Raw genomic sequence first — 22,990 nt, 5'->3', positions numbered from 1 at the left:
GACGCTTGGCAACTGACTCATATTTATGACGGTTGCAGTGTTTTGGTGTCATGTGATCACCTTTTGCAACCTTCTAACAAGCAAAGTCAATGGGGAAGCCAGATTCACTTAACAACTATGTTACTAACCGAAGAGCTGCATTGATTCACTTAACAACGATGGTAAGCAAAGTCATAACATGGGATAAAACACACTTAACAAATGCCTCATTTAGCAACAGAAGTTTTGGGTTCAATTGTGGTCGTAAGTCGAGGACTACCTGTGTAGGGTTTCCTGCCTGAGGACGGGGTTGGATTAGACGTCCTCCAAGGTCCCTTCCAGGTCTGTTATTCTATTATTCCTGAGACTGTCGCCATTAAGAAGCATTGGCCCTGCCTTGTGCATAATTATTTCTGCCTTCTGTCATTATCCCCACAGGGCAAAACAGCCTCCTTGTTTTATACGAAAGAAAGAGCAGCAGCGTCTCCTTGATTGGCTAATGTTTTCTTCGGAAAGGATCCAACACCTGTTGCTGTATATTACAGCTGTGTAGATTGAAGAGGGAGAAGGAGAAGGCAACTAATCCAGGCGACAAGTGGAAGACCAGACTGTGTGATTTGAACCCTGGTATGCGGCGGACGAGCATCTGCATCTAATATTGGGGGGTCCTGGCTTTAAAAGGGTACATCTACCGATGCATGTGGGTTTTAACAAAAAGTTCAGAGCCACAACTGCTGATGACCATGTGGGTCTGCATGCTGGGTTCTGCGGTCCCCGGGGCTGACGGAGCAACATTCGGCTGTAGTCCAATTCGGCTGCTTTGCATGGTTTTGCCTGGATAGGAAAGGAAACTATTTTTGGATGACTCTTTGATGTTGAGTCAGCAGCAGCCGCTGAAAAGCCCCAGTTCAGCTCCCTGGGAGCTGCCCTTTGCTGGTTTATGCAAGAAATTAAAATACAGAAATGAAGGTGGAAAGGTATTTTCTTTTATTACTGAAATATACTAACCGTAGGTGTTAGTGGGCTTTCCCTTGCTAAATAAAAATGAACAGCAGGTGGAAAGTTCAGGAGGGGATGTGGGGGGGGGGGAAATCTGCCTGTTTGCAAGCCAGTTAATGGATTTATAGAAAGCGCAGTGGTATTTTATTCTTATTTAGTAGCAAAAGGCTATTGTTATTATGGAATGTGCATGGACTTGTGTGTAGCCGGGAGTCTTGCTGGGATGCTGTATATCTTTCTATAGAGATCCATTGTCCACAAAGACTGTGCAAATCTCCTGAAAGCAATTTGTTGCATAGACGAAGTGCCTGCACAGCCTCACTTTTTGAGTCAAAGCAGCATCTTTTTTTTTTTTCCCCTAGGCTCACATAGCTGCTTCCTAAGTGTAAATTACAACCAATTGTAGCTCGGTTGTAGGGAAGTGTCCCTGCAAAGAGAGCTTCTCTCTGACAAAGCTGCCATATAAAGCTGGTTTCAACTGATTTGAAAAGAGGTCCCTCTGTTAATTTCCAAACTCCTATTGTCCACCCTATAGGATTCTCATCTGTGGCTGTGTGACATTCCTGTTCCCAGAAACTGAACTGCATAGAGTCCCTCGCAGCTGAAATATGTATTTGAGTCATTGTGCTGACAGTATAGCAGTGTGTAGCTGTATATGCATTGCAATTCTTACATGGTGGGCAGGTCTTAGACCAAACTTGGCCCTTTTATGACTTGTGGACTTCAACTCCCATAATTCCTCAGCCAGCATGCCTGGCTAAGGAATTCTGGGAGTTGAAGTCCACAAGTCATAAAAGGGCCAAGTTTGAAGACTTAGACAGTATGTGTAAGAAGGACCTTAGTTGAGGAGAGGATCAGCAGGACTCAGTCGTACTCATCACTGATTGGTCGGCTAAGAACCAGTTAAGAACCGCAAGGATGGTTAGACATAGACCTTCTTCTTTGTCTTCTACTCTGTAAGACAAATGTCCTGCTGAGGTGAGCTTGAACTTCCCTCTCCCCAATTTCCAGCCCTAATCCTCCAAAGAAGACCTACTTACTAATTTGTTGATGCTGCCAACAAATCATCATTCCAGGGCATTATCGAAGCGTTAACAAGCAATTAGCTCTTGTCCCTAGGAATCCTCAAAGCATTACTCTGTGCTGATAGTCGATAAGCTCACCCAGATCCAAGAGAAACCTCTGTCAAACTTGAAACTCACTCTCTTTCTTCTCCGTGATACTCCGTTCTGTCTGCTTCTGCAATCATAGGGTCACTAACTTGGTGTATCTGTGGTTATAGTAAATGTATTATGGTTTGCTAGAAGTCTCCTTTGAAACAATGGTGGGATTCAAATATGTGAACAACTGGTTCTCTGTGTGGATGCCGCTTCTGGAAGTCTGTTTTGGGCCTGGGCAACAAAAAATTAGCTACCGGTTCTGCCAAACTAGTGGGAACCGGCTGAATCCCACCACTGCTCAGAAAGCCTGTCAATCAAAAGAACGGAGGTATTTTCATTAGCTGTTTCTTCATTCTGGAACCACCCCACGTTAGAGGTTTGCCAAAGTTGTTGCTTGGGCATGTATAAAGCACCATCTTGCCTTTTTAAAAAAAAAGATGTTTTGCTCTAAGTTTTTATTTAGAACATTTGCCGAATCCTGCGTTTTGTTTCGGTAACTACATAATGTATTTTTTAATGTATTTTTTTCCTCAACACAGTCTCTGGAATGGAGGAGAGAAAAGTTATCTATTTTGTTAATTTAATGCTAATTAATCTGAAGGATGTATATCCCATCTTTCAATCGGAATTTTCAGAATGGCTTGGAAAGTGTTTCAAAGATATTGTAGCAGATTAGAAGCTTGTAAAATTGAAAGAAGTGCCCGAACATTCTTTTTTTTAAAAAAATGACACCCAAATAAAGCAGATAAACATTAATTAAAAGGACTGGAAAATGTAGATATGTAGATATGTGACAAATAAATGTAGATAGCTATATCAATTTACTATAGGATGACGCCTCTTCACTGAAGTTGATCAACTATGATCTATCATTCTTATCTAGGGTGGATTGATGGACAGATGCTTTTTGACTTCAGAATATAGAGCTGAGAAAGAGTAACTGTCTCAAAGTCAGCAAGCCAGTATTCATGACTCAGGACTAAAACTTGGGCCTCGCTGTTTCTAGTCCATCTCTGTAACCAGTACACTCACATTGGCTTTTACAAAATATGTGGATGTGGGGGTGTTGACTTATTTTTCAAATTAAATTGAAATTTAATTATATTTGTATTTTAGTTACTTCTGTAAGTTGAGTTTCTAGTTTAGAAGGACCTCAGATAGTAGAACAGAAATGATTTTTCCTTGATACTCTAGAAAACTGCAGAGAATCACAAAAGAACTGGGCAGACCACTAATTGTATAAAACAGTTGTATTTTGGGTAATTAACCACTGGAAGTCAGCTTTTCTGACTTCCAGTGGTTAATTAGAGAGAAAAGAGAAAGAAAGAAAGAAAGAAAGAAAGAAAGAAAGAAAGAAAGAAAGAAAGAAAGAAAGAAAGAAAGAAAGAAAGAAGGAAAAAAAGAAAGAAAGAAGGGGGAGGGAGGGAGGGAGGGAGGGAGGGAGGGAGGAAGGACGGAAGGAAGGAAGACTAGTGTGCAAGCTCAGTTGTGTTACTATATAGCAGTGATGGCGAACCTTTTAGAGACCGAGTGCCCAAACTGTAACCCCAAACCCACTTATGCATCGTCGGATGCCGGGTGGGTGTGCCCATTGGGTGGGTGTGGCCCATTGGGTGGGCGTGGCTGCAGTGGTAACGGTAGACTGGGTGGAACTAAAAAGTTCAATCAATCAATTCCAACTTTGGAAGATTTTTTTTCCCCGTGAGAAGTTGAAATTGACTGATTGATTGAACCCCCCCTTTTTTTTTGCACATGGCGGCGGAGGCCTAAAGTGAAAAGGTTTTATAAAACCCAGCTGAAGGCCTAGGACTGAGGCGACAGCACACGTGCCCACAGAGAGGGCTCTGAGTGCCGCCTCTGGCACCCGTGCCATAGGTTCGCTACCACTGCTATATAGTCTCTTCTTAGCAGCAGATTCTTTAGGAAAAACCTTTCTGACTCATTTTGCGATTGTCTGCAGGCAAAACATGTGCTATACCACTATCTGTGAGTTCTCCCCAAAATTAAAAACATATCATATGTTGAAGCAGCTTATCAACAACTAGCTAGCTGACAGCTGCTTTCTGATATTGTTTTCAACTCTGATACTTCCTTTCACTGGAAAAGAATGTGGGACTTTCTGCACATCAAGTCTGCATTTTGGGCCAAAACTATAGCTCTGTGTACAATTTACTAAGGATTTCTCACCCAACTAGTAACTATCTGCATGGAGAAATTGCTTCCTCCCCCTTCTTTTTCTCAATTCCAACTCTTCTCCTTCTGCATCTTCCTCATGACTAGCTGGAGATGTACCTGAGCCCAGTAAAAATTAAACAAATTACATTTTAATTTTGTGGGACCATAACCCATACCCAGTGGTGGGATTCAAATATGCAAACAACCGGTTCTCTGTGTGGATGCCGCACAGAGAAGAACGAGGGGGGACATGATAGCAGTCTTCCAGTATCTCAGGGGCTGCCACAAAGAAGAGGGAGTCAAGCTATTTTCCAAAGTGCCTGAAGGCAGGATGAGAAGCAACGGATGAAAACTAATCAAGGAGAGAAGCAACCTAGAACTAAGGAGAAACTTCCTGACAGTTAGAACAATTAACCAGTGGAACAACCTGCCTCCAGAAGCGGTGAATGCTCCAACACTGGAAGTTTTAAAGAAGAGACTGGACAGCCATCTGTCCGAAATGGTGTAGAGTTTCCTCCCTGAGCAGGGGGTTGGACTCGATGATCTACAAGGTCCCTTTCAACATTATATTATTATTATTATTATTATTATTATTATTATTATTATTATTATTATTATTATTATTATTATTAAAGTCCATTCTGTGCCTGGGCAACAAAAAATTGGCTACCAGTTCTACCGAAGTGGTGCAAACCGGCTGAATCCCATCACCCTCCCCCCACCCCTTCTACCCTTGATATGTGTGCATAGATGCACTGGAAAACTTGAAGCCCAGAAAGATCCTAGAACAGTGGTTCTCAACCTTTCTAATGCCGTGACCCCATAATACAGTTCCCCATGTTGTGGTGACCCCCAACCACTTATACATCACCGGGTGCCAGGGGCGTGGCCAAAGAAAAGGGGGGGGGGAAATGGTGGACAGCCTTGTTTGGCGACCCCCATGAAATGGTCGTTCGACCCCAAATGGGGTCCTGACCCTCAGGTTGAGAACCACTGTCCTAGAAGCTTGATCAAGAAAACAACATGATTTAGTTTCCTATTTGATGTTTGCAAATATGTCAAGACATGCTAAACATTGTTTTTCACTGTAGTAGCTCTATTTGAGATCTAGTTTTCAAATCATTAGTTAAAGCTTAACACAGTTAAACATTTACCCACACTGTTAGGTCAAGATGGTTAAACATCCACACATCCTGCTGCTCCTTTCCTTTCTACCTGCCAATAGTTCTATTGGATTTGTGTTCTACCTGTGCTATTTTCCAATTGCTTCCCTTAGGGCAAATTATTTCAAGTCTCCACAATGAGAGCAATTGTCATTCCTAATAGAGAAACAGAGCAGAATTACCAATATACAGAACAGGTGCATTACTCGGATTTTCTAGTGTTCTGACCGTGTCTATTTCCAGCCAGTGTAATTCTGTAGTCTTCGCATCAGATATGGCAGATATGATCGGAGATATTCTAATCACACAAACTCAACAGCTCTTTCCTAATACTAGCATAGCAAGCATTTAGTCTTAGATACGTCCTTATATATGGAGAGTCCCATTTACAGCACTCTATGGGCAGTTTACAATGTAAGTATGATTTGCATATTTACAATGTAAGTATGATTTGCATATTGCCCCCAACAATCTGGATCCTCATTTTAAAGACCTTGGAAGGATCGAACTCTTGACTGTGGGCAGAGTTTGCCTGCAATACTGGACTTTTATCACTGTGCCACAGTGGTTAAAGTGCAGTATTGCAGGTAATCGCTGGGCTTGTAAATTGGACTCTAACACTGAAATCCAACAGCTCTAATGTAATTGGTCTTACCTTTAAGTGTGTCATGCCCAATTTTACAACTTTTTTTGCAATGGTTGTTAAGGCAACCGCTTCCATTGTTAAGTGAATCACGTGGTCATTAAGCGAATACAGATTCCCCCATTGACTTTGCTTGTCGGAAGCCAGCATAGAAGGTTGCAAATGGTGATCACATGACCTCAGCATGCTGCAAACATTGTAAATATGTGCCAGTTGCCAAGCGTCCCAATTTTGATCATAGAACCACGGGGATGCTGTGACAGTCGTAAGTATGAGGACTGGTCAAAAACTACTTTTTACAATGCTGTTGTAACTCTGAACCGTCTCTAAACAAATAGTCATAAGTCAAGGACTGCCTGTAATGAAAGATGTTTCTTTCAGTCTTCTATTTTGGTGAGTTAAGGTCATTTCTAGTTAATGCATAAATGCAGCAAAATTCCCAGCTCTCTAAAGTGCAAGTTGCATTAATGATTCACTTCTAATCATCCTGTGGACGGCAGGTAAATATAGTAATTTATTTGTGGCTCCGGGGTTCTGAGTGATTAGAAAAAATCGTCAGTCCTTGTTACAGAAACTCAGCCGTATCTCTAAAGTTTGCATTCTCTGAACTCATGCAGAGAGGCATAAATTCCTTAATAGAGAAGAGTGAAATGCATGTCTAGTTTGAATGTGTAGGGAAAGTGGAGTTTTCTTTCAGCTGTTGGGACTAGGGAAATACACGCCTCAGTTCCCCTGGATAGACTCTGCTTTAGTATGGAGTACATGCTTGTATATTTACATTGTATGGACAATCATGGCCAGACTTCCTTGTTTATGTTTTTTTTTAAAGAAACTGCAGGACTAAATTAATCTTTAACTAAGAAATGTGGTTCCTCAGCTTACCCAAAGTTTTAATATATTATTTTTATACTAGAACCTTCCCAGATGCATTTTTTTTTAGAACCCAGGGATATTTGCAGTTTTACATTGGATGGCAGGACCTTAGCAAATGAGAGTGACATGGTCCTGGGGAGGGGTCCTCTTGAGAACTTGGGTCACTGCCTATCCTGGTGTAGTTGCAAATTCGGAACTTATTTTCTAGTCTTGAGGAAAGTACAAAAACTAATAATAATGGAAAACTAGCTTGGTCTAGTGCAGGGGTAGGCAACCTTGGCTCTTTTATGACTTGTGGACTTCAACTCCACAATGCTGGTTCAGGAATTCTGGGAGTTGAAGTCCACAAGTCATAAAAGAGCCAAGGCTGCCTACCCCTGGTCTAGTGATTAAGACACCAAGAGATTGTAATTCTAGTCCGCACCTTAAGGCGTGAAAGCTCGCTGGGTGACTATGGGCCGATTACCAGGAAACCAAGTTCTTGTCCGTCTCAGGCATGAAAGCTGGCTGAGTACTTTTGGACCAATCAAGAGAAGGCAATGAGTTCTAGTCCCGCCTTAGGCACTTTGGGCTAATCACTCACTCTCTCTCAGCCCAACCCACCTCACAGGATGGTTGTTGTGGGTAAAATAGGAAAGGGGGGCTAATGTATTTGGTATGTTCACCACCTTGAGTTATTTATAAAAATAATAAAGGTGGGATTTAAAAAAATATATATTGAAGAGCCATTCAGATTCTCCTATATTGCATAGCTTAAATGTTGAAAAAAACAGCCTCGTCTTTACTAAACTGTGCTTGGCTGATTAATGTTTTGACAGAGCGCCAAATCAGAACGGCATTTCCCAGACTGGAAGCGGGCCAGCATACTAGATTTCATATCCCTATTCTTAGAAAACTTTTGCGGAGGCTTTAAGGATGACTGTGCAGGAGATGCTTGGGTTTTATGTATCCAAGTGTGAATGAAGCATATCTAGTGAGGGAAGCTCAATTGCTATTTAAAAACTTGAGAAAGTTCTTCTCCAAAGCCTTTCTGTTCTTTTCCAAGGGAATTCTAACTTTTGAATAAAGACATAGAGAAATGGGAGAAAAAGGAAAAGGTCAAGGCCCAAAGTTTATTCCGTGTTCCTTTTAAAAAATTAACGTGGGAAGTTGCAAAAATGTCCCAAAGATGCTTTTTCAAGAGGCAACTGGACTTTCTTGTTTTTCTTTGAAGACATTTCACTTCTCATCCAAGAAGCTTCTTCAGCTCTTGGGTGAGAAGCAAAACATCTTTAAAGAAAAACAAGAAAGTCCAGTTGCCTCTTGAAAAAGCACCATAGAGAACTTGCAAAAATGGACAGCAGCAAGTTGGAAAATAATGTCTGCTCAAAAACCAACTTGCTTTGGTCTATTTCTACCCTATCAATGATATTTTTGACTTTTAGCTCCCAATCAAGACTTCAGCTAATTAGATTAGCTATATAAATTGAATTCAATAAATAAATAAATTCTAGCCATCTTGCTTCTGTTTATGCAGTTCCCTCATCTATGGTAGACTTTCCATTCCCATCCTTCTCCTCCTCCTCCTAGTGTTTTCCCGCAGGTCCAGGCTCTGCTTTTCAGGCCAACAAGCACCATCTTGCATGTTCAAACTCAGCATCTGGATCCAACTGGGCATTTTTCATGTCCACATTTATTCTCTCTTGACATCTTTGCTTTGGCTTCCACACAGGTGCTTGCCATCTATATGGAAGGCAAGATAGGTTACGTTGTAGGTGCTGATTGTAGAACATAGTTATACCACTGTAGGCTTTTCTCCCGCATTTTCTCTGATATTGGCACAGTGCCCATTTGCTTCTGAATTGTGTCATTGCTGACACAGTCAAGGAAAGAAACACCTAACGAAGCAGACATATTTCCATGGCATGTAAAGAGCACTCAGCACTCAATCACATTTGGTGATTGCCTAGCACTCAGCACCATCTAGAGCTGCTGGACACACCCATCTCCATTCCCAAAGTCTTAAAAATCAATGTTGTGTTGCTGCTAGCGTCCCCTGGATAGTAGGAAAAATTGAAGTGTTCAAGACATCCAATTTATGACTGTACCTCGTCTCTGGATTTATTTATTTTTAAGATGCACAAAACTGTGTAGAGTTGGCCTTAAAATGCCAACTAAATAGATCTCAATAGTACTAAATGGCCTGAGTGTTATTTTTCCATCTGCTTAGCCAGAATACCAAGGGGGCGATATGGCCACAGGTCCTAGTGAGCAGTTGGAACAAAGTGAAGAACGCCCAGATTTTGTGAAAGAGTTTCTCACCCAGAAGGAAGGCATTCAGAACCATCTGAAAGAAGACAATAAAAAAGGTAGGACTGCGTTCACATGTAATTTGAGCTTTGTGTTGTTGTTTTATCATGCCTGCTAGGGAAAACTTTACTTCTCAAATGTATTTAGTTAGGCCCGGCAGATTTTTCAGACAGTGGTAGCCCTTGACTTAGACCATTGGGATCAGAATTTCTGTTGCTAAACAAAGTGGTTCTTAAGTGACTTGTGCCAAATTTTTATGGTCGTTAAGTGAATCACTGTAAATGTTAAGTGAATCATCTGGTTGTTGAGCAAATCTAGCTTCTCCCATTGACTTTGTCGGAGGGGCTGTCACAGAAACGAGAGGGTTGACTTCTTTTCCAAAGCACCTGAGGGCAGAACAAAAAGTAATGGTTAGAAAGTGATCAAGGCGAGATCCAACCTAGGAAACATTTCCTGCCAGTTAGAACAATTCGTTAGTGGCATGGCTTGCCTTTGGAGATCATGGGCGCTCCATCACTGGAGGTTTTTAAGAAGAGACTGGACAGGCATTTGTCCAGAATGGTATACGTTCTCCTGTTTGGGCAGGGGGTTGGACTAGAAGACCTTCAAGGTCCCTTCCAATGCTATGATTCTAAGTTGTAAGATCTCAAAGGGCATGAAAAATGGCTTCTTCATGTTTCCATGAAGGAAAGCAATACAATTTGCTCTGAGCTCACAAAGGAAAAGTGAAATATGGAATGGAATGGAATGGAATAGAATAGAATAGAATAGAATAGAATAGAATAGAATAGAATAGAATAGAATAGAATAGAATAGAATAGAATAGAATATATGGAGTGGAGTGGTGTGGTGTGGTGTGGTGTAGAGTGGAGTGGAATGGAATGGAATGGAATGGAATAGAATAGAATAGAATAGAATAGAATAGAATAGAATAGAATAGAATAGAATAGAATAGAATATATGGAGTGGAGTGGAGCGGTGTGGAGCGGTGTGGAGTAGAGTAGAAAAGAGCAGAGCAGAGCAGAGCAGAGCAGAGCAGAACAGAACAGAACAGAACAGAATAGAATAGAATAGAATAGAATAGAAAATATGGAATGGAGTGGAGTGGAGTGGAGAGTGGAGTAGAGTAGAGTAGAGTAGAGTAAATAGAATAGAATAGAATAGAATAGAATAGAATAGAATAGAATAGAATAGAATAGAATTCTTTATTGGCCAAGTGTGGTTGGACATACAAGGAATTTGTCTCCAGTGCGTAAGCTCTCAGTGTACATACAAGTAATAGTAATAGTCATGATCACAAACAACATGAAAATACATTCAGCATAAATCATAAAATACAAAACTTCATCATAAATCATAAGATGCAACACTTAATGATAGTGATAAAATACTAGCTAAGCAAACAACATAAACCATATTAGGATATTAAAAACAATATAAATTGCAAGATACACGCAACAAGGTTATAGACGTAAGATGATAGGTAATAGAAAAGATGAGGAATATCATAGTACTGTAATGCAGCCTTACTAAGTAGTTTGACAGTGTTTTAGGAATTAGTTGTTAAGCAGAATGAGGGCATGGGAAGAAAAACTGTCCTTATGTCTAATTGTTCTGGTGTGCAATGCCCTATAGCATCCTCTTGAGGGAAGAAGTTGAAATAGTTTATGTCCAGGGGTCTGTAGATATTTTCACAGCCCTTTTTCTGACTTGTGAAGTATACAGGTTCTTAATTAACCAGCAGAACAACCTGCCTCCAGAAGCGGTGAATGCTCTAACACTGGAAGTTTTTAAGAAGAGACTGGATAACCATTTGTCCGAAATGGTGTAGAGTTTCCTGCCTGAGCAGGGGGTTGGACTCAATGACCTCCAAGGTCCCTTCCAACTTTATTATTATTATTATTATTATTGTTGTTGTTGTTGTTGTTGTTGTTATTGGAAGAAAGGCTGGTAGCAATTGTTTTTTAGGCAGTTCTAGCTATTCATTGAAGTCTGTGTCTGTCTTGTTTGGTTGCACTTCCAAACCAGACAGTTATAGAGGTGCAAACGACAGACTCAATATTTCCTTTGTAGAACTGTATCAGTTCTATAAGGACAATAAACACAGTAAATGAAAACCATGAATAAATGTAGGATGGGTGTGTTTTAACAGATGCCAAGATACCTGCAAGTCAAGAAGAAGTGAACGGCAGCACAAACGTAAGTAGCCCACCATTGAGGCATGTTTTAAAAGTTGCTTCATGAGACATGTCGGTCTCTAGGCCTGGAGGTATCTCTCCAGGTCTTAAAGAATCTGAACCAGAAATGTTTGCTTCCAACATCTGATATTTGCCTCCAGAGTGAATGATTATTGCAGCATTTTTGTGATGGGCAACTAACCCTATCCAAATAAAACAGTTGGGACATAGTATGACGATAAGAGAATTTTACCTCTTGCTAAGACATAGGACTTAATTGGTATCCTTCCCAAGCATTTCTAAGCTACCAGGTTTTTTTCATTATTTATAATTATTTTATTATTTACAGTTATTTGCTACCCATCTCATTATTGAGTGACTCTGGTTTTTTTTTTGCACTCCTGGATAGCACAAGCTGATCATTTGCATTTGATTCAGAGCCTTCTCCCTAAACGTCTGAAAAAGACAGGAACAATTGTCAATTGGTCCAAATATTGTTGCCAAGTCAACTTCTAAATCTCCAGGCCAGCTGAGGACAAGCAGTCCTGCCGAGCTGAGTGATGATGGACACATACTGACCAGCCGCAGTCATTTGACCAAGTCATTTGCAACTTTGTCTTTCTTCTTGTACTGCTTCTAGAAATCTTGAAAATGCCCTTCTTTGTCTCTTTTTAAAATGTTACTGGGTGTATCTTTATGACCATCTAAAGCTTTTTCTAAAGCAGGGCTTCTCAACCTTGGCAACTTTAAGACTTGTGGACTTCAACTCCCAGAATTCCTCAGCCAGCAAAGCTGGCTGAGGAATTCTGGGAGTTGAAGTCCACAAGTCTTAAAGTTGCCAAGGTTGAGAAGCCCTGTTCTAAAGGTACTTGCCGTAGGAAGTTTGGGAGAGAACCACTCGTCCAATATTGAAAACTCAAATAGACAGGAAACCTCATGAATAGAATAAGAAGGTCATCTAGTCCAACCCCCCACCCCACCCAAGCAGGAGACCCTACACCATTTCTGACAGATGGCAGTACAGTCTCTTCTTGAAAGCTTCCAATGATGAAACTCCCACATGAGATGCAAATGTATGTGGGTTTTTTCCCCCAAATTTGCTATAACAAATTAGGTAATGAAGAGTAAGCTGTCCTGGTGCATTTTACTTGGTGACCCAGATGTCAGTTTTCTTCAAAATGAAGAAAAGTGAAACATTTAGAGTTGAGTTAAACACAGGAATTTAACAGAGTATAACAGTCAGTGTAACAGGAGCAGATAGTAACTTCCTTGACCTGACTTTAAATAGTGAATTTGGTGGTGGTCACAACCCCATACATTTCAATTCTTACATGCTTGGCCAGCCTTTTGTATACCCCACACCCCTAGAATGCTTCTGATATATTCTCCCACCCCTTACAAAAGTTCGAAATAATGGCAATGAATTATGCATATACACTATAATTTTGAAAACCCAAGTTTTTGCAACCCTTGGACTATCGTCTCGCACCTCCGGTTGGGAACCCCTGTGCTAGGCAGTCAAAATAGAGGAGAACTCACAATGCAAAAAATTTTATCTGAGATAGAAAAGTAGCCAAGGACACTGGAATTCCAGCGAAGCAGATCCATGAACAAACTCACATAAAAAGAAACTTATTGTCTAACCCATAATATACAAAGAAAACCTGTTCCTTGGCTCCTTGAATTTGAAAATGCTTAACAAAAGCTTGACCTCTCTGAGTCTCTCGTGTAAGATTGCTTTGTTCTGTAATAGTAATTTTGTTGTTGTTAATTGCGAAGTCGTGTCCGACCCATTGCGACCCCATTCCTCCAGGTCTTCCTGTCCCCTACCATCTTCTGGAGTCCATTTAAGCTCACGCCTCCTCTTCAGTGACTCCATCCAGCCATCTCATTCTCTGTCATCCCATTCTTCTATTGCCCTCAATCTTTCCCAGCATTAGGCCCTTCTCCAGTGAGTCCTTCCTTCCTTCTCATTAGGTGAGAATAATACTACATAAGAATAATAATAATACATAGCATTAATAAATGCTACCCTGTGTACCCGTTAAAGTAAATCTCTATTATTTTCCTGTACTGAACTGGATTGTGAGATAACAGTGTCCAACTCTGTTATTCAGTTATTCAGTATCAACCACATGTCAAAATATGATTGTCTAGTACAGGGGTAAGCAACCTTGGCTCTTTTATGACTCATGAACTTCAACTCCCAGAATTCCTCAGCCAGGTATGCTGGCTGAGGAATTCTGGGGGTTGAAGTTCACAAATCATAAAAGGGCCAGGTTTGAAGACCCTTGTTCTACACTTTCTAAAAGTTCCACACTTTCTAAACCATGAAGCAGAAAACGCTATCTCAGCCATTGAGTCCAACTCCCTGCCCTGCGTTGAAGTCCATATTAAAGCACCCATGATAGAAGGCTGTTTGAACATATCCCCTTCTAGGCAACTGGCTCCACTGTCAAACTGCTTTAATAGTAATAATAATAATAATAATAATAATAGTAATGACGACGACGACGGTGATGATGATGATGATGGCTGGCTAAGGAATTCTGGGAATTGAAGTCCACGAGTCATAAAAGAGCCAAGGTTGCCTACCCCTGCCCTAGTAGTTTATGACTCAGTAAGATATGCAAACCCAGCCACTCTATGGTTAGTTTATGGTTCAGTGGGTGGAGTTGATAGGGATTTATCCAAAACATGAGATAATACATGATGTTGTTGTTGTTGTTGTTAGCTGCGAAGTTGTCTCCAACCTATCGCAACCCCATGGACAATGTTCCTCCAGGTCTTCCTGTCCTCTACCATCTTCTGTAGTCCATTTAAGCTCACGCCTACTGCTTCAGTGATTCCATCCAGCCACCTCATTCTCTGTCGTCCCTTTCTTCTATTGCCCTCCATCTTTCTAATACGTGATACAGCAATTATTTTGTGAAAGAGTCTGAGGAGCTATGGGAAGAGATAAGAGACCGTGAAAATGGAAATAATTCCCATAATTTCAGAATGGAAAAAAAATCCAAATAGCCTTTGAACAAAGTATTATGAAAGACAAAGGAAGGCGGAAGGATATACAACAACTGAAAATAGATTTCCAGTCTTGGCTGAAACAGGCCCATCAAATATGTTTATAAATAAAGAAAAAAATAACAAGAATAGGAAAATATGACATGTTTTTAAAGAGATCAGAGAAATTATTAAAAAAAATTACCGGCTAAGGCAGGGCTGCTCAAAACTAGTAAGATCACCGTTACCTTTCTCTTTCAGGGTCTAAAGGAGGAACAGAAAAACAAGCTCCACATTGTTGAGAAAGATCTCGATGAATTTGTGGATAGCCTGACCGAAGTCCCAACATCTGGGCTTCCTAAGAAACCACCAGACGAAGAGAAGCATCTGGTGACTGAAATGGCTGCTGCAAAACTGCCTCGGGCCGAGCAAGTTGCAGAAAAAGTCCTGAGGGCTGAAAGGGTGGTTGAGAGAGCCCAACGAGTAGAAAAACCACCAGTACTGGAAAAGGTGGCAGAGAAAGTGCCAAGGGTTGAAAAGGCACCCCAAGTGGAGAAGACGGTACGGGCAGAAAGGACAGCTGAGAAACCACACCTAACAGGTAGGACGTTTTTCTGAGCCAATAAAGCATTATGTTGGATGTGCCATGAAGATTCCATGGGCAAGAGAATGAGAATGCTTAACCCTGGGAGGTTTTTTTTTTTGTATGGTGGGACTTCCATCTCATTTTTGGTTTAGAGCAGTTTTTCCAGATCTGGACAACTTGCAGACATGGGGAAAGTCCCAGAATTCTTAGCTTTACTGGGGAAGATTGATTTGTAGGAGACGATTAGTAGGGACAAAGATGATGATAGAAGGTTTATAAAATGATATGTGATAGGGGGGACAGATATCTCTCTCTCTCTCTCTCTCTCTCTCTCTCTCTCTCTCTCTCTCTGTCTTGTTCTCTCTCATCTAATTAACCAGTGGAATGGCATACCATCACTGGAGATTTTTAAGAAGAGATTAGGCAGCAATTTGTCCAGAACAGATAGTCTTTGACTTACAACAGTTTCTTTAGTGACCATTTGAAGTTACAACAGCATTTTTAAAAATGACTTTTGACCGTTTTTCATATTGATGACCATTGCAGCATCCCCATGGTCACATGATCAAAATTCATACACTTGGCAACTGACTCATGTTTATGAAGGTTGCCGTGTCCCAGGGTTATGTTATCCCCTTTTGCAACCTTCTAACAAGCAAAGTCAGTGGGGAAGCCAGATTCATTTAACAACCATGTTACTGACTTAACAACTGCAGTGATTCACTTAACAATTGTGGCCAGAAAGGTTGTAACACGGGGTAAAACTCAGTTAACAACTGTCTCACTTGTCAACAGGAAAAAGAAAGAAATTTTGGTGGATTACAATTGTCGTAAGTCGAGGATCACCTGTATAGGGTCTCCTGCTTGAGCAGGGGGTTGGACTAGAAAACCTCCAAGGTCCTTATACCCCTGTTATTCTGTATTCTGTTATTTTTTTATAATTGATCCAAAGAGTAGCAAAGGTGGCTGTCTTTGCAATCTGCATGTGGGTTTCTCCCAAGCTATGGCTTGGCCATGCAAAAAAAAAAAAAAAAAGTGGGGGGGTGGCTTGAAGTTTTTTTTAATTATTATTAAAAGTTTTACTATAATATAAATAACAATGAAAACAAGATAACAGAGAAATAGGAGGGAGAGCAAAGGTAAAGAAGTGCAAGGAAAAGAGAAAAGATGGAAAAACGTAGGGACTTCCCCTTTTTTTCAGCGCTGTTAAATACAAGTCACAACCTCAACTTTTTTCTTAACATATTTAGTAAATACTAGCATTTTGTATAACCACAAACTAATCTAATCATCAAAACCCCAAATCTTCTGTTTTGAGCATACAGTCCAGAAGCGGTTTCCAAGTAGAAACAAAGCTGAATACATTCTTTTCTTTAATTAGAATAGTTAACTTTGCCACCTCTGCCAGCTCTATTATTTTTTCCATTGGGTCTTCCGTTGTGGGGATTGATGTATCTTTCCATAGCTCTGGCCTGAATTTCTATCCTGTGTCTATTGCAAAGATTACCCTCAAAACACTCAGGGATTGGTGGCAAAAGACTTTATGGTGCGATCTGCTATGCTAATGCCCTCCCTTTTCTCTGCTTGAAGCACCGAAGATTGTCTCTGTGAAGCGAAAAACAGAAAGCCGAGCTGCTAAGGATACGCTGCCTTGGGAAGCTCTGACTTTGAACAAATGCATTCTGGTGGCAACTTTCCTGGCTCTCCTCAGTGTGAGCTGTCAGGTAGTTCAAGGTAAGAGAGAAGAGCACTTCCCCCTGGATCAAACAAAGCCCTTCCCCCCCACCTTCACACTTCATCTAGGTGCTGCCTCCATTGGAGATCAGGCCTTAAGGTTAAAAGGAAACCTTCTAAGCTGGCAAAGAGAATGTGCAACTGTGTTGAAAGAAAAATCTTTAGGTCCAGTCCAAGCCGGAATAAACAAAATGGAGGCTGTTTGGAAAGAAGGTTCTTTATTGAAAAGCAGAACAGCAACAGCATGTAGTTCTGGGGCAGCTAACAAAATGGAGCCGGGAGTGGTGAGTTTTTTATACCTTCTTGGGCTTTTGTGTTTGGAGTTCCTATGGCATGAACTTTGACCCAAGCCTGAGTGTGCTTTTCTGGTATTCTAATGGTGGTGAGTTAATCCTATTATGTCCTAAAAATCATGTCCTGCTTCTCTGGGGCTGGGGCTGATGACTATGTCCTGTGTTGGATTTTTGGGTGAGGGGTTGCTGGTTCTAATCCTATCACTCACTTGTTAGCTATCAAATTTTGCTCCAAGGGATTTCAAAAGATCCTGTCTTGAATAGGCTTCTGCAGGTAGTATTTGCTCCTGAATGGGGCTTCAGTCTTTCTGAATGGGATGATCAAATCTGCATTTCTGGCCTGTTTAGTTTCTGCTTAGGGCTAAAGAAAAACTGGCCCCCAAATATTTCCTTCTCTGGGAAGGTGGGGGGCTGACTTCCCACAACTGTCTATGGAAATTCTCAATTATCCAAGTCATGGTGGTCCCAAAGATGTTTTTCCAAAAGATGACTGGAAAAACCCCAAGAAAATTTTGGAAAAGCACCTTTGGGACGAGAATGTGTAATGATAGCACAGTTGGGTTTTTGTCTCCTGGTGGAGCTCAGCATTTGTGACCAGACAGATGCAGAAGACCAAGCTCCTATTTGTTGAGCCTGACCCTGAAGTTTCCTCTCTGCCAGATAATCATGAAACTCAAACAGTAAGGCTTGGATCAAAAATCTGGGGCCCTTTTGAGCAGAATGAGGAAGCAACTTTGGGTTTTAAAAATATTTGGAAGGGGAGATATTGAGGAGGAAGTGTCAAATACTTTTTTATTAGCCAGTTCGGTCTAGTGCAGGGGTCTTCAAACTTGGCCCTTTTATGACTTGTGGACTTCAACTTCCAGAATTCCTCAGCCAGCGTGCTTGGCTGAGGAATTCTGGGAGTTGAAGTCCACAAGTCATAAAAGGGCCAGGTTTGAAGACCCCTGGTCTAGTGGTTAAGGCATCAGGCTAAAAAGCAGGAGACCATATTGTTCAAGTCCTGTCTTAGCCATAAAAGCCAACAGTGTGACTTTGGGCCAGTCATTCTCTCTCAGCCCAAAAAAATAGGAGGAGAAAGGTGTGGTGGATATGTTCGCCACCTTGAGTTATTTATAACAATAATAAGGATGAGATAAAAATAAAATAATAATGAATACTTTTTTCTAAGATTTCTTACATTTTGAATTTATCTTTGCATACAGTATTGCAAATAAAGGTAAAAGGTGGTTAACTATCATTCTAACAACTAAAATGATTAGGCTACCCCACCTCCACTGTCTTTGAATCTTCCATCCTCAAGCTTTGGGATACCCCTCCTCACCTCATCTTGACCTCAAGCACCATGCAGGAGCCAGTTTGGCCTAGTGCAGGGGTAGGCAGCCTTGGCTCTTTTATGACTCGTGGACTTCAACTCCCAGAATTCCTGAGCCAGCCATGCTGAGGGGAAAGGGAGAGGTTTCCAAGTTGAGCTATGCTGGCTCAGGAATTCTGGGAGTTGAAGTCCACGAGTCATAAAAGAGCCAAGGTTGCCTATCCTTGGCCTAGTGGTTAAAGCACCAAACTAGAGACCAGGAGAATATGATTTCTAGCCCTGCCTTAGATATGAAAGCCAGCTGGGTGACCTTGGGCCAGTTATTTTATCTCTGCCCAACCCCACCTCACAGGGTTGTTATTGTGGGAAGAATAAGAGGAGGAAGGAATATGAGGTATGTCTGCTGCCTTATTTATAAAAGTAATAAAGACGGGACAAAAGCAAGCACAGAAATATATGCAGAAAAAAATAATGTTGCTATAGGAGCTTGTTCACCATCCCATCTTCTTTACAGAGGCCATAGAATATGGTGGGGCTGTTCTTGAGGCAGAGCTGAGTGCCTGGACCACACAAGAAGACAGTCCTGGGGAACAGGTGAGTTAAAAGTGGGGAAGAGCAAAGGAATCCACAGTAAAACTCATTTCATCAGAAGGCGAAAAAACACATACTTTAAAAACTTAACCTTAGGTTTAAATACAACTGGAATCACTTAAGACCAGAGTCTCCAACCTTTTGGGCACTAGGAACCAGTTATGTGGAGAGAGGTTTTTCTGCGGACCAGAGAGTATGTGGTTTTGTGTGCTCTCTGCACCCCACAGATGGGGCTTTGCTTGTTTGTACGGCCCGGTTGGTGGCATGCCACGGCCCTGTACCAGTCCACGGACCGGGGGTTGGGGACCCCTGGCATAAGAGATTTCCGCTTATCTTGATTCAGGAGAATTGGGTGTTCATTCTTTGTTGAGCTGTTTTGTGATGGGGAGTCTTTGCTTAACATTTTTTTCTCTCTCTCCCTCTTCTTTCCCCCGTATCCTTCAAAGGCAAAGGTAGTCCTGGTGAATGCTGAGGTCTCCCTCTTGGGCCTGTTTTGCCCACTCTCCTGCCCACCTTCAACCACATGTGCTACTGAAGTAACAATGAATTTACACAACCCTCTGTGTTCCAGCAGTAGCGTGTCAGTGCCAAATACAAGTTGTTGCTTTTCACAATCGCTTTCAGATGCTTTTTGAATAGGCAAATTTTCGTAGATTCCCGCTTGTGGCTTTTTCCAAAAACATTGAGCTGGCCACTGTAGGAAACAAGATGCTGGACAAAATGGCTCCAGAGGACTCAACGAGCACGTGAAGAGTCCTGTTTGTATTACCCTTAAGGTTAAACTATCTCAGGCCAGGACTTACGATGAAAACTATTGAATCTTTCCTGTCCTTTCCTTTCCAGGAGGAGCTGTGGTTTTACGAACGGTGGTTTGATTGGTCAGACATGGATGAACCTCCTGAAATAGAGGAGGAGGAACTCCTGGAAGTTGAGGAAGAACTTTTAGAAGTTGAGGAAGAAGAAAAAGAGGACAAGGAGACACCTTTAGAGGATGGAGAAGAAGGGACAGAACCAGTAGAAATCAAAGAGGAAGAGGAAGAAGAAGAGGAGGAAGAAACAGAGGAAGAACCACTCCCAAAGAGGGGCCTCGGGAAAATCCAGGAGAAAATCAAACGAGAAACACCTTCCAAGAGTAAAAGCCAGAAAGACCGCAAAGTTCAGGAGAAAGAAGAAGAGAAGAAGCACCTTCAGGACAGGAGACATCGCTGGGAAGGGAAGGGGAAGGAGAAGCAGCAGGAGGACAGGAAGACCCATCGCCACAAACATGGTGACACAGCCCCTCCACTGAAGGAGCATAAAGAAAAGCATCCCTTGCTGGATAAAAGAAGGGGACCCTCCAAGGATGAGCATGGCAAAGGGAAAGGCCATCTCAAGCACGAGAGGGACCCGAAGGATAGGAAGCCCTGGCAGATTCAGAAGAATTTCTTCCCCTCACCCAAGGAGAGTGCCCAGAGATTTGGGCGGCATAAGTCCCAGGAATTGAAAAGGCATGACTGAGATCCAAGGATTGCCGATTTGATGTCACTGTGGCAAGCAATATGCTGCTCACACATACACTCTCTCTCTCATTCTCTCTCTCTCTCTCTCTCTCTCTCTCTCTCTCTCTCTCTCTCTCTCTCTCTCTCTCTCTCTCTCTCTCTCTCTCTCTCTCTCCTGCACATCCTTTCCCTGAAAGTGTGGGGACACAAAGACATCCAGATTTGAAGCTGGGTGGCTCCTGTTGAGACTAGGCCTCAAGAGGCAGATTTGCCAGAGTTGGAAGCAGAGATGCTTTTTTTGCGCCTTGCCTTATCCTTCCGATAATGGTGGCGCCGGCAATCACAAGTTCTCAGGAGGGGAACAGGAGTCACTTAGCCAGATCAGTCTTTCCTGCTCTGCTGTCCCCTCAGAGTCATTGAAGAACTTCAAAAAAGAACGTCCTTTCTCCATTTGTGCTTTACCTGCCCAGTTATCTCCAAACGAAGCGCTAATGTTGGTTTCACAGCAAAGAGGAAGCCTTAAACCTTTATACTGACCTCAGTCCTTGACTTGGAGGAGCCTCACAAACACGGTGGACTTATTCCCCGATCCCTCATTATATACAGATTTGTAACAGGAATGCGTGAACTGCCTCTCTTGTACACAACTGTGTGTTTTCTTTTCTTTTCTTTTTTGAGCTGATACCAAAGCTGTGTGTTTAAACTGGAATTCCTCATTCAGAAGTCCAACAAAAGAGTCTATATGCTGGAATGGACCTTAGATGATTTTAGCAACTCCCATACCTCGATTAATAGACATCTGAATTTTTTTGGTCACTTTTCGAGAGCAAAGCAAGTCTGCACCTCAGAATTTGCTTCTTGCCTATTTTGTGGGAAAACTGGATTTTTTTCCCCTCTGTTGCACAAAATGAAGCCTATCAATGTGAAGCTAAATCAGCTCTGGTTCTTCCTACGATAAATGTTACCACAGAGAAATTGTAGCAAGTAATCAGCTAGATTGGGGAAAAGTCATGATAATTTCAGAAATAAATGTCAGGTATGAACTTAAATATTTTCATGGTTTAACATAAGGAAGAAATAGGATGCACAGTCCACAATACAGCCCTCGGTATTCCAAGTTGCCTGGGCTATTATTTTGACTTTTTGAGCTACTAAAAGCAAATTGAATGTGAACTAAAACATTTTGTCCAAGAAAATTTGCATTTTTCAGTGGAGAAGAAAAAGCTTGAATTGAGAGGGTTTGTTGCTGGTTTGTATCAACTGAACAAGAAGCATTTTAAGTTACAAGGCAACTGTTGCACGGCCATGAATTGCACTGAGTCATCAAGCTCTTTAAAATTTGGAATTGTACTATACAATTATCAAATTATAACTATGTGTGAGCAGGTTAACACATTGGGATGATTTCACCTGTAGAAAACATCTCCCAATAACATGAAAGTTTTGTTTGATTTAATACCATCAAGACGATTCCCTATGTTTAAAAGCCATTTTTATTTCCCTCTCCCAGTTACTTATCATACTACATGGAAAATTATGGGCAGAAATACGACTCAAAAACACCTCAAGATGTAACAGATCTTAATAATAAAAGTTTGAGCTTGAATCAGATTGCATTTGATCTAGTAATTAAGTCACTAAGCTAGAAACTGGGAGATTGTGAATTCTAGTCCTGCTTTAGGCATGAAAACCAACTGGGTGACTTTAGGTTAGTTACTCTTTCTCAGCCCGACCCATCTCACAGGGTTGTTGTTGTGCAGGGGTCTTCAAACTTGGTCCTTTTATGACTTGTGAACTTCAACTCCCAGAATTCCTCAGCATGCTAGCTGAGGAATTCTGGGAGTTGAAGTCCACAAGTCTTAAAGTTGCCAAGGTTGAGGACTCCTGATCTAGAAGATCTCCAAGATCCCTTAAAGCTCTATTCTGATTCTGAAAGCACCTCCCCCCTGCCACCTTGATGTTCTAGAAAGGATTGGGGGGGGGTCTAGGACAACTTGCTGCAGCCATCTTGCCATGTCCATTGCTGACTTGCCAACCCACCCCAGCCAACTTGCCAAGGCCAACTCACTACGCGACAATTCAACACAGCAGAAGTCAACACGAGATAACTGTATTGTTATCTGTCCCAGTGTCTTTGACATTCTTTTAATTTTTCTCATTCACATTTCATTTTGTCCCTCCATTAGCATCCTTTCTTTAATGATTCTATTCCACCTACAAGAGTTACGCTACTATCAAAGGAATGGTGGAATAGAATTGGCTGTGTCAAGTTGTCTTGCACTGGGATAAGTTGATTGGAGTGAGTTGGCCGGAGTGAGATGGACACTGTGAGACAGCTATGGTGAGTTGTCCCATTCTGGAACTAGGTAGGGTCTATTTTGAGACTAGGAAGGATAATGTCTGAGATGCTTTCACCATTCCCGTTACTGTTTTGTGCTCAAGATTTTGTTCATCAGACTGTTTTCTAGGCTGTGGTTCTTCCTCCTCTCCCAAGGTTATTCTCACAGCCAATTACATTTTTTTAATTTTTATTTA

At 41.5% G+C, this 22,990-nt stretch overlaps 1 protein-coding gene across 6 annotated transcripts; it reads left to right on the top strand.

Moving 5' to 3' along the window:
- Positions 1-450: 450 nt before the first annotated feature.
- On the top strand, positions 451-22,066 carry JSRP1 (junctional sarcoplasmic reticulum protein 1). 6 transcript variants are annotated; one of them, XM_039328494.1, is made up of 7 exons: positions 451-606; positions 9,202-9,340; positions 11,434-11,480; positions 14,720-15,059; positions 16,635-16,778; positions 18,901-18,980; positions 19,821-22,066. In XM_039328494.1, the coding sequence occupies exons 2-7, from the start codon at positions 9,223-9,225 to the stop codon at positions 20,472-20,474; spliced, it is 1,383 nt and encodes a 460-aa protein (XP_039184428.1). In that variant the 5' UTR covers positions 451-606; positions 9,202-9,222; the 3' UTR covers positions 20,475-22,066. The 6 variants fall into 6 exon arrangements, with proteins under 6 accessions (XP_039184428.1, XP_039184431.1, XP_039184429.1 ...); XM_039328497.1 differs by having other exon boundaries at positions 461-606; positions 9,206-9,340; XM_039328495.1 differs by having other exon boundaries at positions 534-661.
- The last annotated feature ends 924 nt before the right edge of the window (positions 22,067-22,990 follow it).

The sequence above is a fragment of the Crotalus tigris genome, unplaced genomic scaffold, assembly GCF_016545835.1.
Source record: "Crotalus tigris isolate CLP2741 ecotype Arizona unplaced genomic scaffold, ASM1654583v1 scf7180000024379.1109085, whole genome shotgun sequence".
NCBI classification, from domain to species: Eukaryota; Metazoa; Chordata; class Lepidosauria; order Squamata; family Viperidae; genus Crotalus; species Crotalus tigris.
The sequence above is the reverse complement of the archived record's forward strand: the minus strand, read 5'-3'. Positions and strand labels throughout refer to the sequence as shown.

Coding starts and splice junctions, on each gene's coding strand:
- JSRP1 (XM_039328493.1), top strand. CDS start 852: ATGTTGAGTCAGCAGCAGCCGCTGAAAAGCCCCAGTTCAGCTCCCTGG. Junction 957..9,201: donor ACAGAAATGAAGGTGGAAAG/GTATTTTCTTTT, acceptor CCATCTGCTTAG/CCAGAATACCAAGGGGGCGA. Junction 9,341..11,433: donor GAAAGAAGACAATAAAAAAG/GTAGGACTGCGT, acceptor GTGTTTTAACAG/ATGCCAAGATACCTGCAAGT.